Source organism: Piliocolobus tephrosceles, chromosome 6 (assembly GCF_002776525.5).
Source record: "Piliocolobus tephrosceles isolate RC106 chromosome 6, ASM277652v3, whole genome shotgun sequence".
In the NCBI taxonomy this organism is placed as follows: domain Eukaryota; kingdom Metazoa; phylum Chordata; class Mammalia; order Primates; family Cercopithecidae; genus Piliocolobus; species Piliocolobus tephrosceles.
In genome coordinates, this window is record NC_045439.1 from 36480525 (window position 1) to 36493898 (window position 13374).

The 13374-nt window shown below is 50.3% G+C and overlaps 1 protein-coding gene across 2 annotated transcripts in view; it reads right to left on the bottom strand.

Moving 5' to 3' along the window:
- Positions 1–472: 472 nt before the first annotated feature.
- SMOC1 (SPARC related modular calcium binding 1) overlaps positions 473–13374 on the bottom strand; it is a 149320-nt gene continuing 136418 nt past the window's right edge. Inside the window, exons 11-12 of one of the 2 annotated variants that reach the window (XM_023182838.2) lie at positions 7546–7790; positions 473–876 (exon numbers count right to left, since the gene is read on the bottom strand). In XM_023182838.2, coding sequence (XP_023038606.1) covers positions 860–876; positions 7546–7790 — 262 coding nt within the window. In that variant the 3' untranslated portion in view covers positions 473–859. The remainder of the gene's footprint in view (positions 877–7545; positions 7791–13374) is intronic. The other variant, XM_023182845.2, reaches the window with a different exon arrangement.

Consider the following 13374-nt stretch of genomic DNA (forward strand, 5'->3'; position numbering starts at 1 on the left):
CAAGCATGGATGAAAACGTTTTGAGTGACGTAATGCCAATTCTTTGTGGATAATTTGCTCAGAAGGTCAGTAAGATACTGGTGTATCCACCAACGCTGGGCCCTCTGGGGATCTGGAGAGCAGGAGCGTATGGACTCTGTGAGAGCCGGTACCTGTGCGGGCTATCCATGGGATCTGGGCAGTTTCCATCTCTCCTTAGCCCAACCTCCCTGGACAAGGCCCAGAGACAAGTGACTTGTCAATTTTGACAACTAATGGCCTGGGGCAATATAGTCCTCCCACCAGAAGAGAACTCGTGGAGTCCGCAGTACGATTGCAGGACTCCTGTCTTTATACACAAAGGTCAGTCTCCAAACAGAAGTTTAGTAGGCCCAGGATAGAGTCCTGGGTTTTAGAAAGCTGGACTATGTGTCCAGAGCGCCCACCACCCCCAGCAGGGAGAGGAAGAGAAATAAACAAACAGCAATGCCAATGCCTGTACAAAAGAACTATACAATTTACATATATATTTATATACAGCATATAAATCTCTTTCTTCTCAGCCCCAACACCACCCTCCCCCACCCCACCCCCTCAAAACCCCCTAAAAGTTGTCAGTAGCAGATCCAAAAACTTACAATAAGAGAGAGAATAAAGTCTTTCTTCCCTTTCCTTTTCCCACTGTGGTATTAGATATTGGTGTTTTAAAATGAAACCAAAACCAAAACACGCAAATAAGAGTTATTAAAAGTGCAAACATGGTGGGCACCACTTATGTTACATGGGATGTGGCCAGGCCATGGGCAGTGCTGAAGGTTAGGTGTCTGGTGGTCCATCCTGCATCCCTGGACTCTCCACCTGCTCTTGGGCTTTCTGCTCCTTAGACGAGGCGTCCTACTGAGAGGAGGAAGGAGAATGCAAAAAACAAAAACATTGTGAGAAATCCAACTATGTCCATCAATTTCCCCACAAGTGCAGCTTCTCCACCTGCTGTCAGCTCTGAGGCTAGGTGGGGCACAGGTCACCTGGACTTGCAGATGAGCATCTTTTACCAGCCTGTCCTTTGCCACTTTGAGGTACCACCATGGCAACCGAAATAAGTCTGGCATTGGAGAGAACGAGGCTTTGTCTAGGAAGTGTGGGTTGCAGGGTGTGCACTCTGTTCAAATCACACTACTCTCACACGCCAGCCTTTCAGCCTGGGGCTGGGGTGGAAACGGCAGGGGTTTGTTTACAGGTGGGGATGGCAGAATCCCCTGGGCACTGACCCAATATTTCTCCCGTGTCCTCAGCAAACAACTTGAAAATGGGAGCCTAAGTCACCTGGCCAATCCCTCCATCCCTGGTGAGCCCAGAGAGGGGCAACTTACTGAGCGGGTTCATGCCTGCTCATTCTCCCCGGGGGAAACTGTACCAAGGCTACCATCTGCAACAAACCAGGAACACGTGACACTGAGTGGCCTTGACCCAGAGAACTGGCGCCTTCTCCCGTATCCTGGCTCCCTGTCCCCTCTGGCCCCCAGAATAAAGAGCAAACTTGGGAAAGAGCAAAGAGTTTGTTTGGCCCTGCTTTTTGCTCTGTGGGTGTCTATGGCCCAGGTGAACTTATTACTGGCCAACGCCTTCAGGCAAAGTCCCTTTCCCATAAGGCCTGGCTCCTGCTGGGCACCTCTTTGCAATCCCTCAGCTATCCACTAAGAAGGGCTCTGGTGCTGATGCACCTGGGCAGAACCGTCCCAGGTCTTGGTTCCCCAAGTCACAGAATGTCGGAGGTAGAAGGAATCTAGCAGTGGCTCGGAGCAGATGAGTGACTTACACAAAGTCCCAGGCTCATTCTGCTGACACCCACCTCTCCCCACGGGGGGCTGAGCCATTGTGGAAACTTCCATCCCTGCTCCAGCAGGACCTGGTCTCCTGTAGAGGAGCAGGGAGCTGGGGGCAAGCACATCAGAGCTGGGCCCGCCCTGAGATGCTTAGGGCCATGTGACTCTGTGTACGCCCCTAAACCTCTCTGGATTGGTCTAGAACTTGGGAGCTAGAACCACAGCTGCACGGCTTCTGCTCTGCCTCCCTCACAGAATTGCCTTGAGGATCCACTGAATTCATGGAGGAGGAGAAAGGACTTTGAGGAGTGTACAGTGCTGCAGAACCCAAGCCCACCCACTGGTCATGTGAGCCACAGCTCCACATCCCCTGGGTTACGCCAATATTCCTTACAACTAGAGAAAGAGAGAGTGGACATGGGGTGGAGTGGGCGTGGGGTAGATATCAGGGTGGATAGCGGTTTATCCAATTTTACAGAGGAGGACACAAACTCTGAAAGAAGGTGACAGCCCCAGGGCAGGCAGGTTTGAAGTGGCAGAACCAGGCTGCTAACTTCAAATTCCACCTTTCCTCCGCTCCCTCCAGCAGCCACTTCTCTCCTTGCTGAGTAGAAAAGTCAGCACATCTAAAAAGGAGGTGCACAGCACTCCTGCTCACCAGGCTGAGATGTGTGAAGCAAAATGGACAGCTAGCTGTAACCAGCTATTTTTCATAGAGGCTTATGTGCTAATCCTGTTACTTAAGTCCTATCAGTTAATCCTCAGAACGACTTTATTTGAGAGTGATACAGTTATCTCCATCGTAGGATGATGAAACTGAGGCTTGGCGATATGAAGCAACCCACCCAGGATGGCACAGCTTCCACGCGGCAAAGCGAATTCCAACCTAGCTAGCCACCTCCAGAATGATGCTCTGAGCCACCAGGGAGGATGAGGGAGAAGAAGCCTGAGCCCCGGGCAGGTGGCATCCTCAGACAAGGCAAAAGAAGAACTGATAGTTCTGAGAAAAGGAGGCAGTAGACCCCACCCCACCTGCCTCACAGGGCTGTGACAATGATCCCAGTGAAGGTGCTTTTATAAATTGGGAAAGTGAAGAAAGAGGCATGTTATCAGAGAATTCAGCTCTCAGCGAGGAGTCTGGTTGGTAAAATATCTGTGTTCAAGTGGAATTTCCAAAAATTCAGTCCCTTGGACCCAAAACTCTAGTGGTCCTCAAACTCTGCATCCTTCCCCCAGCCAGCTTCTGCCCTCACCTAGCATGCAAGACCCTCACAGCCCACCAGAGGGCACCGCACAACACGGGATGGATGACCAACGCATAGGCTCTGCTCCCGGAGCCGCTGCACACCATCGACCACAGGGGCTTTTCTGCCGCCCAACGGAGCAGAGGGATGGAGGGGGCAGTTCTGAAAGTCATGTCTTCACTCGCTGGACATGTTCCTCTATCGCTACCAATTTCTTTTGTGCCTTCACTATGTACCAGGTATCGTGCTAAGTTCTTCACACGCATTATCTGGTTACATCCTCACCAAATCATTGTGGTAGGTACTATCATCTCCACTTCGCAAATGGGGAAACGGAGGCTTAGAGAGTTTAGGTAACTTGCCAAGGATTACAGATCCGGTAAGTGGCAGAGCTGGGATTAAAATCAAGACAGGCCCATCTGACTTCAGGGCCTCTGCTCTTACTCCAGCCCCAACTTGTGCCGGTCATGGTATCCCACACGGCTCCTGGGCCTCTCAGTAGTGGTCCGTCATCCCACAGGCACTGCCTGCCTGGAAACTGGGCTTCCCAGCTCAGGTTGTTGGTGGCACCCTCATCCCCTGCAACACCTCTACTCCTGCCCACACTGCCCCCAGGCTGGTCTGCTCCCCTACTTCCCCAGACTCCCCCACTGGCCACTCCCTTGGCTTCACCAGGCAACCAAGACTGGCCTGCTCACACAAGGCGACATCTTCAAACACACTGGGGTCCTTCTCCTGGAGGGGACAGCAGTCTGGCCCAGGAATCCTGAGGCTGGACTAAGCCCCAGCAGTGGTGGTACCTCACATGTACCCTTGAGCAAATCGCTACCCCTCTCTGGGCTAACCTTGACTCCTAGACTGAAAAATTGACTAGAGGACCCACAGAGCCTTCTAGCTCTGGGCTGCATGGGTCCAGAGCAGTGTGTCCTGTGGTGTGTGTTGAAATGGAGAGGGGGGACACAGGAATCCTTTCTGCCTCTGCATAGGCTTTAAGTCTACTCAGCCTCCACTTCACCCCACCCCGTTGATTAATCCTACATACCCTCTTCCTCCTATCTCAATGTTCTACTCTACCTCACTCCATCACACACATACACACACATATGCAGACACATGCACATACACAGACATATACACAATGCATGCACACATATGTACAGACATACACACATAGCCATACTTAAAGACATAAGTGTAGACCTTGTACAAACAGACACAGACATGCACACTCAGGCCTACCCACGGAGACATGCACAAACAGGCATGTGCATATACATGCAGAGACGTGTCACAGACACGGGCTTTCTGGCTAGACTTTCAATCAGGCAGTGTGTTTAGGGGTGAACAGTAATTCCAAAGCTCTCTGGTCTCCACAGTCCTACCTTTGCAGTGGGGGGGTCAAGAGGGTGTACAATTGGGCCAAGAAGAATGACAGTTGCACTCCAAAGCACCCTAGGGGCCTCTGTGGGCAAAGCTATGAGAATAACTGAAACTAACACTTGTCCGCAGCTGAGTCTGGGTTGAGGAGGAACATCCAGGTAATCAGGGATCCCTAAATCTATATTTTACTTCACAGTGTTCTCTGGATACTTCTGGCAGGTCCTGTATGTCAGCTGGAAAGGCTTCAGAGGAAGGCTAGGAGGGGTCCCTGAGCTCAGTGAACCTGAGCTCACCACACTCAGCCATTGCTTGGCTTCTGTGTGCTGTGCAGACCAGAACTACCAGCCCAGGAAGGGGGCCGAAGGCAGGGTCAGTACAGAGCATCATCGCTCAGCCCAGGAGTGCCCCTGGTATATCTGGGGTCTACATTAACACTGGATGGTCTTTTCCTAATATTGGCCATCTGCCTGTGCTCTGCGAAAGGACCACAAACTCCAAGTGTGTCAGAGCATAATGTAACTGGAAGGGATAACCCCCTCATCCATTCATTCCTTCACTTATTCATTCATTTAACAAGGACTTCATGAACTACCAGGTGCCATGTACTGTGCTAGAGGTTAAGAATTGAGAGAGAGAATCCTTTTGGCTTCAAGGGGTAATCAGAAGAGTAAACTGCAACATAGTGTGGTAAGTGCTACTGAGAGAGGCAATCATCTTATGAAGAAGAATAGTAATATTGAACTTCTATTGAATTATACTTCAATTTCTCAGGCACTATAGGAAATGCTTTCACTCACTTCCATTTTATCAGCACAACAGTCCTACGAGATAGACTCTAGCATTATTCCCATTAAGCAGGTGAAGAAACTGAAATGCAGAATGGTTCAGTAATTTGTACTGAACTGAAATCCAAAATGCTCCAAAATCCAAAACCTTTTAAGTGCTGACATGATGTTCAAAGGAAATGCTCACTGGAGCATATCGTATTTCAAATTTTGTGGATTTGGGATGCTCAACCAGTAAGTGCAATGCAAATTTTACAAAATCTCAAAAAGTTCCAAACACTTCTGGTCCCAAGCATTTCGGATAAGGTACACTCAAGCTGCATGTGGTGAAAGAGCGAGACCGGGGCAGAGGCAGGGTTTGAACCATAACACTGCTGAGTCCTGGAGACTCAGAGTACTATGGGAACAGAGAAGCATCCGTATCAGACAGCCATGCCCAGAGTGATGAAGTCACACACCAGTAAGCCTCAGAACCAAGGCCAGAAACCGGCCATGGAGAAGGTAGGTCCCAAGCCCTGGTTCCTATAGGAACCCATCCATTTCCCATGCTACTCTTTGGGTTTACTCTGACAACTGAGGAACAAGGAAAATGCCTTCTTGTCTTCTGCTAAACTCTTTCCCTAGGAAATCTCAGCTTTCCAAAGCTTTCATTTCAGATAAGTCAGCATCACCTCAATCTGCATCTTCAAACCCTTCACGGGCATTACAGAGTCACTCATCCTTCACATGCATCCAACTCAACGTGTCCAAACCATACTTGGGCTCCCTCTACATCCCTCTACACCTAACCTGCTCTTCCTTCTGTGTTGCCCATCTCAGTGAGCAGCCCTACCTGCAGCTGAACAAACCTACCTCTGCCCCATAAACCAGCTTGATCTCCAATCACCCACTTCTCTCCATCCCCCTTACCCTGCTGCGTTTTCATAACTTGGCCCTCCATCGCACTAGCCTGGACTGTGCCATGCCTCCTATTGGGTGACCCTGTCTTGCTCATTTCCAATACATGTCCCACCCTGAAACCAGAATAATTTTTTAAGAAAAACCGATACTATCAATTATCTGATTGAATCCCTTCAACAGCTTTCCACTACCCTTATAAAGTCTAAACTCTTTCATCTGAATTTAAAAACTCTCCAACTTCACCTTGCCTCCTGTCACCATCCCTGCTCTTCTTATCACTGTTAAAATATTCATTTTGGTCACACAAACATCCTTCAGCTCATTGAAAACTGTTTCCTTGCCTCCAGAGCTTCACTCCTCGTTTGCCTCGGCTTAGAACACTCTTCCCACTCCTGACTTCTCTGCTTGGCCATCTCCTACTCATGTTTCCAGTAATGGGTTAGACCATGGGTTGGCAAATTTATCTGCAAGAGACTAGATAGTAAATATTTTAGGCTTTGTGGGCCATGTACAGTCCCTGTTATACATTCTTCTTTCAAAAAAAAGGAAAGCTCTTTACAAATGCAAAAATCATTCTTAGTTCACAGGCTGTACAAAAACAGGCCACAGACTAGATTGAGCATTTAGGCCATTGTTTGCTGAGCCCTGGTTTAGGCATTGCTTCCTTCACAAATTTTTCCAAGGCTGTCTGTCCCTTAGTGTCTTGGGTGCTCCTATATATGTTGCTACAACGCTCTGCACTTGCCCTGCTGTGACAGAGCTTATTAGTGTTCACTAGAATTCACGCTGTCCTCTTCCTGGGTTCCCTTCCCTAGTGACTGAGTTCCGGCCAATGAATTATGAGCAGGAATGTGTGTCATTTCCAGGACTGGCCCATACAACTCCCTCACACGCACCGCTTCACGTCTACTCCATCTGGTTGACTGAGGATGGAGATGATCCCCAGAGTAACCTCAGAAACCACATGATGAAGACGGCAGAGTCACTCTCAGCTTGGATGCCAGAGTGACTGCATAGAGCAATCCCTGCCCCACTCCTTCCCCTACACACACACACACACACACACACACTACAACCTGCGACTATGCTGAACTATTACATGGGAAAGAAAAATTTTCCACTGTGTCGGACAATGATGTATGGATCTACTTGTGACGGTAGCCTGGCCCACCCTAGCACACTCTCACAGCACTTAATCACACAATCACAGCTCATGTGAGTGCTTATTTAAGCCCTGTTTTCTGTGCAAGAATAGGGACCTTATCAGTCAATTCCGCCACTGTCTCAAACATCTAGCATGAAGCATAGCACACTCCCAGCAAATACTTGTTGAACAGATGAGTACCTGGGATCTCATTTATCAGAGAGCCCTTGGTCCCATGCCTGGGTGGGGGCAAGTATTGAAAGGCCAGGAGCACAGGGGAGAGCACTCACCTTCTTTGTTAACACCCAGGCAGCCCTTCAGCTCGGGCAGTGAAATGACCTTGTCTTTGTTCAGGTCACAGTAGTCGGTGAAACGCCGGGCACATTTCTTGGGCTTGGCTTTCTTCTTCACATAGCGCTTGAAGGGCTTCATCTCCCGCTTGTTAATGTCATTGCTGCTATTGCTGTCCAGCTGACTGAAATACCAGTGCACCACCCGCTCCTCCAGGGTGTGGCTGGGGTCGGGCTCTGAGAACCTGGGCCATGGACAAACACCCCCACCCCAGAGAACACCACTCAGGATCTTGCAGGAAGCATCAGCCCTGGTACGACTGCCCCCGAGAAAGTCAGGTAGAAATGGCTCCTCCAAGCCGAAGTCCACCCAGAGCGGCTCAGCCTGTGATGGTATCAAGCCATCCTCTCCGACTCAAATCCCAAGATTGGACCATTCTTTTCTCAGGGCTCCCCAAGTGGGTAATCCTTATTACACAAACATGCCTACCTTCTGCCAAAGCCAAAAATGTTCTTGTACACAATGGGTGCTCAAGACAAATTGGCTTGATCTAATTCGCTGAATAAACCAGAGCTGGAATCCAAACTGTCCTTCCCCTTGCCTAGCACTCACTGCAGACCAGCTGCTCATCACACGTAAACATGTGCCCTGGGGTGGATGTAACTGTAGGGAAGGTGCTGTGAGCACCCACTGTACACCCAGTGCCAGTCCAGGGCCTGGAGGGTGCACCCCTGGCCTCAGGTGGCTCACTGTCTCTAGTAGACAGAGCCAAAAAGGTGAAAACAGTCATGACGACTAAATGTGGGGTGTGAGGTTCATGGGAACCTCATGGTCCATCACTGCTGGACACCCCGTGCAGTGGGAACTGAGAGAAGAAAGCAACTGGGACAGACACAAACAAAAGTTCTAAAACTGGAAAAGCCTGGACCTACTGGGGATGAGTCTCTCTAGCCACAGGTTTTTGTCAGGGGGTCTGGGGTGGACCCAGGAAACCACATATTCACCAGGATCACCAGGTGATTCTGCTGAGAAACACTGGACTGGAGTCACCAAGAACACTTCCTGGTGTCCAGATGCAGAGTCACAAGCACGTCTAACACAGCCCCTCATCAGGTTACAAGACCAACATCTACATCTACATGTGTAACTGCATGCAATGGCCTACCCATCTATGTTATTTACTTAGCTGTGTCCTATTTTCTCCCAAAAAGGAGTCAGGGTGATAACTACTATTTACAATTTTTAAAGCCAACAATGGGTCTATGATAGAGGGGCCTCTTGGGATCACTAACCAGGAGAATGGAACCCCATGAGCCCCATGGCTCCTGTTCCCAGGGTTTGGCACTGAGTGTATGTGATCTAGTGTATGTGGTCAGGTGCAGCTTTCCCTGGGGAAGGAGAATAAGGTTGAGGTTGGGAGCCCCACACATTCACATCCTCAGTGTGCAGGGCACTGGGACAGAGTGCATGACTACCAGAGGTCAAAAGATGGGCAGAGGGCTCACTGTTCCACACGGATCCTAGACCAGGGTCCAAGGCCTGTCTGCACATTCTGAAGCTGTTCCTGGTGGGAAAGCTATTCAAGGCATTTGTCATGCCACCCTCTCTTCTCTGGGGCTTGCTGAGCTTTCCAGAAGGGAGATAATCTCTGACCCCTCCCCTGTGAACAAGCCAGCAAACTCCCTCCTCTCCCATCCCCCCAAGTAACCTCCAAGTTCAGCGAAAAAGAAGTTCCATTATGGGGTGGGGGTGGGGGGGAGCCAATCATCCATCCCTGTTAGATGCCTATTCCTAATTAGGTGAATTTCAGTCTTGGGCAGGTACTCCGGCCATCCTGGACTGATTCCAGGAGGACGCAATTAGTGGATCTGCCAAGGGGACCTCATCCTGACAGGTTTAACTCAGAGAGTACCTGGCGGAAGGTGTGAGGGAGCCATGGAGAGCTGCCAGCTGCCTCTAACTCTTAGGAAATCTGCTTACTCTGTCATGGAAACCAGGCTCAGGAGGTCTTTCAAACAGGCATGAAGTTATTCACTGCAAAACTCAGATTTTTGTCTCTGCCAGCATGCACCGTATTCTGGGGTTTTCCATCTTTCCCTATTTTACCTGCAATACTCACTCTTAAGATGGCCCCTGCAGTGTATACCAGTTGCAAAGGCAGAAAATTCTGTTGAAATGCTGTTGGTGCAGGTAGGGGAGTGATCTGCCTGTCTCTGCCTTTCCCCAAATAGCAGGGAGGACACAGGCTGCGGGGGAGAGACAGAAGGCCCCTAAGGAAGGAACTTGGTTCTCTCAGGCAATGGGGGAGGCAGTCAGGGACCTTCCCGCTCAGCCCCTCGCCAGAGTTCCAAGGCAAAGGCAGCTCTTCCTCTAACCTTTAGGCTCAGTATAGCGTAATGTCTACCTAGAGGCTGGAATAATAAAGCCTCAGTCACTGAGACGGGAAGGGATGAGGTCATCCTACCCAGAGGCCCTGCCAGGGGAGGCGCACTCCCTCCAACACGTGTTTCTGGGGCTCCCGCCTGTCCAGCTTTCAGCAACTCCACTGATAGAGCTCTGCCACCCTCCTTTGCGCTGTTTTGCAGCAAGAAGCAGTTCTTCTTCTGACTTTACAACCTCCAAGAGTTTCCTTACATGCCTAAGAGTGACCATCATCTGGCTCCTGCCCCTTTCCCTGCCTTTCTTCTGATTTTCCCTTCTTGACATCTCCTTGCCAGAAGAACAACATTTTGACTCTCTTCGCTCCCACCAAGACCTCGCAGTGCAGGGCAGCCACAACTTCTGATTGCTGCCCCCCACCCCGCCTGGCTCCCAGCCAGGGTGGAGATGTGCAGCGTTCACTTCCTCAGGAGAGATCCTCTGAGCCCCTCCAAGGAGTGCCTCTGGGCTCCGTCTAACACTGCCATGACCCACAGCCTGCCCTGTGAGGCCCAAGGGTCCTGCTGCCTTCCTCCCTCCTTCCCAGCTAGCATGATACTCTCTGCTTCTGAACTCCTTTGGCTGCCAAAACAACCCCCAAACTCCCAAGTAAGACAGCCCTACCTCTACCTGTAAGCTGGGTAGCCCTAGGGTCATCTTTGGAATCCAACACTTTGGCCAGGCCAAACTCCAAGTACATTAATAGCAGAAATTTTCAGCTTTGAGTCCACGAGGGATTGTGAACCCTCTGAGAGCCTACACAAAAATATGAGCTCTCTCTCTAGAGAAATGGACATACACAGAGAAGTCTGCAGATTTTCGCTTAATGGACTCCCTAAACCCCATTCAAAGTCAAAAAAAAAAAAAAAAAAAAAAAAAAAAAGACAACAAACAAAACCCTTGATCTAGAGGAATGGAGGCTCTAGCCATGGCCCAAGAAGAAGATGCTTAAAGAAGATGGAGTGAGACAAAAGACAGCAGCTGGAGGGGTTTGGGGATAGTTTTCCTACTTCCAACAAAACTATTGAAGGCAATGGATTTAAAAACTCTGTAAATCAAGTTTCTGACCTGGCAACAGCCTTAAGTCACAGATGAGGTTGACAGCAGGTACCCACTACGCTTTGTACAAGCTCTTGGCTAAGACTGAGATCCAGCAGGAGTCCTAACATAGCAGTAAGTGTGTGCAAAAGAAGATCCAAGAGGCCTCTGTTAACTGAACAGAACCTGAGATTTTTCCTGGGGGAGTGCTGGATAGACATGGAGCAGGGAGGCCTCCCCCAGAGCTTCAGGAATCTCTCAAGCAGTCTTTGCTGGAGACTTTCCATCACAGTTAGACCCCCTCAACCACAAAGCCATAGCCCAAGAAAGCCCAAAGCCTTGCCCCTTCCCCTCCCAGCTCCAGGCTTACACTGGCCTCAGGCTCCCAACCTGTCTCACATGAGCACACATATATTCCTGGAGGTTAGGACTGCTGGACTCAAAGCTGCTCATCAGGCAAAGGCTGGGGACCTAAGTGAGAGGGAGCAAGGGCTCCGCAGGATCAGTGTAACAGCACTCACTTGTCCACACTGCAGACTTCTCCACAGTAAAGTTCTACTTCTACTAAAAGGGCTCACTGGGTAGGTGAAATATCCAAGTTTCCTTGGATATGGTATGCAAAGACACACCCAAATGATACCAAATTCCAGATCTTAGAAGAATATGGTTCAGACAACATGAGCCAGACAATGCTAGTGTCTGCCCTACCTCTGGGCTGTTTTTGTGGCTGTCCTGTTGACTTCTGCCTCCAGGATGAGGAAACCCACTAGAGCCAAGTTCCTCCCCAAACTGGCCCCACGGAGCCTTCTCCCAGTTTCAGAGGTGACATAGGCCACCCTTCTCCCACAGCACTTTCAGTTTTGCTTCTGCAGCCTCAGCCTCGCCAGGCCTTGGCTGCAACGCACAGCTGGAGAGCCAGCTCTGCTTACCACAAGGAAACCTGCTTTGGCCAAGATCTCGGGCCCAGTTCTGCTGTCCTAAGCAGTTTTAGAGAAGGTAAGGCGGGACTGCCTGGAGGCACTAGCCAAGCCAAGCAGACCAACTGAGCCCCGTCTGGAGTTGGGTCCAGGCCCCGCCAGCTGTGCGGGTGCGGCTGGGAAATGCCAAGTCAGCCACATTCCAGCCTCTTCCTTGCAAAGCCATCAACGGGCAACCACACTGGGCAGGAAGGAGGAAGCCACAGTACGGTCTCCCCTCGGGGGACCACATGAAGGGCCAAGAGGCTCACACAGCCCTTTCCACCTCCCCTCAAAGTTGACGTTCCCTAGGGGAGGGTGGAGCCAGGAGAGGGTTCCCCTGCTCTAGAAGACTCTGCCGGCTGAGATCTCAGAAATCTTCCTTTGGGACTGATAAATGCTAATGGGTGCCGTGGGAAGGCCGATCTAATGGGAGCACTGCCTCCTGGAGCCCTGGCCAGAGGGGCCAAAGGGATAACTCACTCACCCAGAAAACATTCACCGTGAGGGACTATCATCCAATGATATTTGCAAGGCACCCCCTCCCATGCACCTGCCATAGAATTTTCGCAGACACCCCATTCTACTCTGCCTATTTTTAGATATTTGTGGCACTGCTTTTTGCTACTAAATCAGGCCAGAAAAGGGAGTAGATGCCTCCCACTCTTCCACTCCCCACATCTAGCAAGTCTTGAAATCCTATTGATTTCTTTATAAAAGCTTCAGCAAATAGTCCTTTTCCCACGGTCCATGCCCTCATCACCTTTCACGTTGGCACTTGCTATCATCTTCCTGCCTACCTTGCTCCCCAATCCCGCTTCCATAGTGCCATCAGGATGACTCTGCAAAAATGCCCACCTAACCCTGCAGCTCCCTTCTGCCCTGCATCTTGAATCCCAGGGCCTGGCACCAGCTGGGCTCTGCCCAGCTCTGCAGCCTCATCTCCCCAACCCGACTCCCAAACGTAAACCATACTACTTCTTACAATTCCCTCCACACTCCCTACCCTGTTCAATGTTCACACCTCACTACCCACATGGTCCCCTCTGCTGGAAAGCCCTTACCTCTGGTCCATCCAGGTCAGGCATTTTCCCATTCATAAGTGAAGATGGGGCTCCACGGTCGCTCCCATGGAAAGCCTTTCCTCGAACGCCCTGGCTTCCCAGGGTCCCTACAACACTTTCTCGGCCTCTATTATCCCACTGACTTTGTACTGCAGTCATGTGGTTGTTCTGTATCTCCCCTCCAGGCCAGAAACTATCCCCTTTTCTTCAAATGCCCCAGAACCTAGCATGGATCTCATACCAGGGGCAGGTTGAAACGTGAGAGTTGATGCAAAGCCAACATCTCCATGCCCGACAGGAAGTAGACTGGGAGGAAGACACCTTTTTTCTGCACTGTCCAAACACCTTCTAT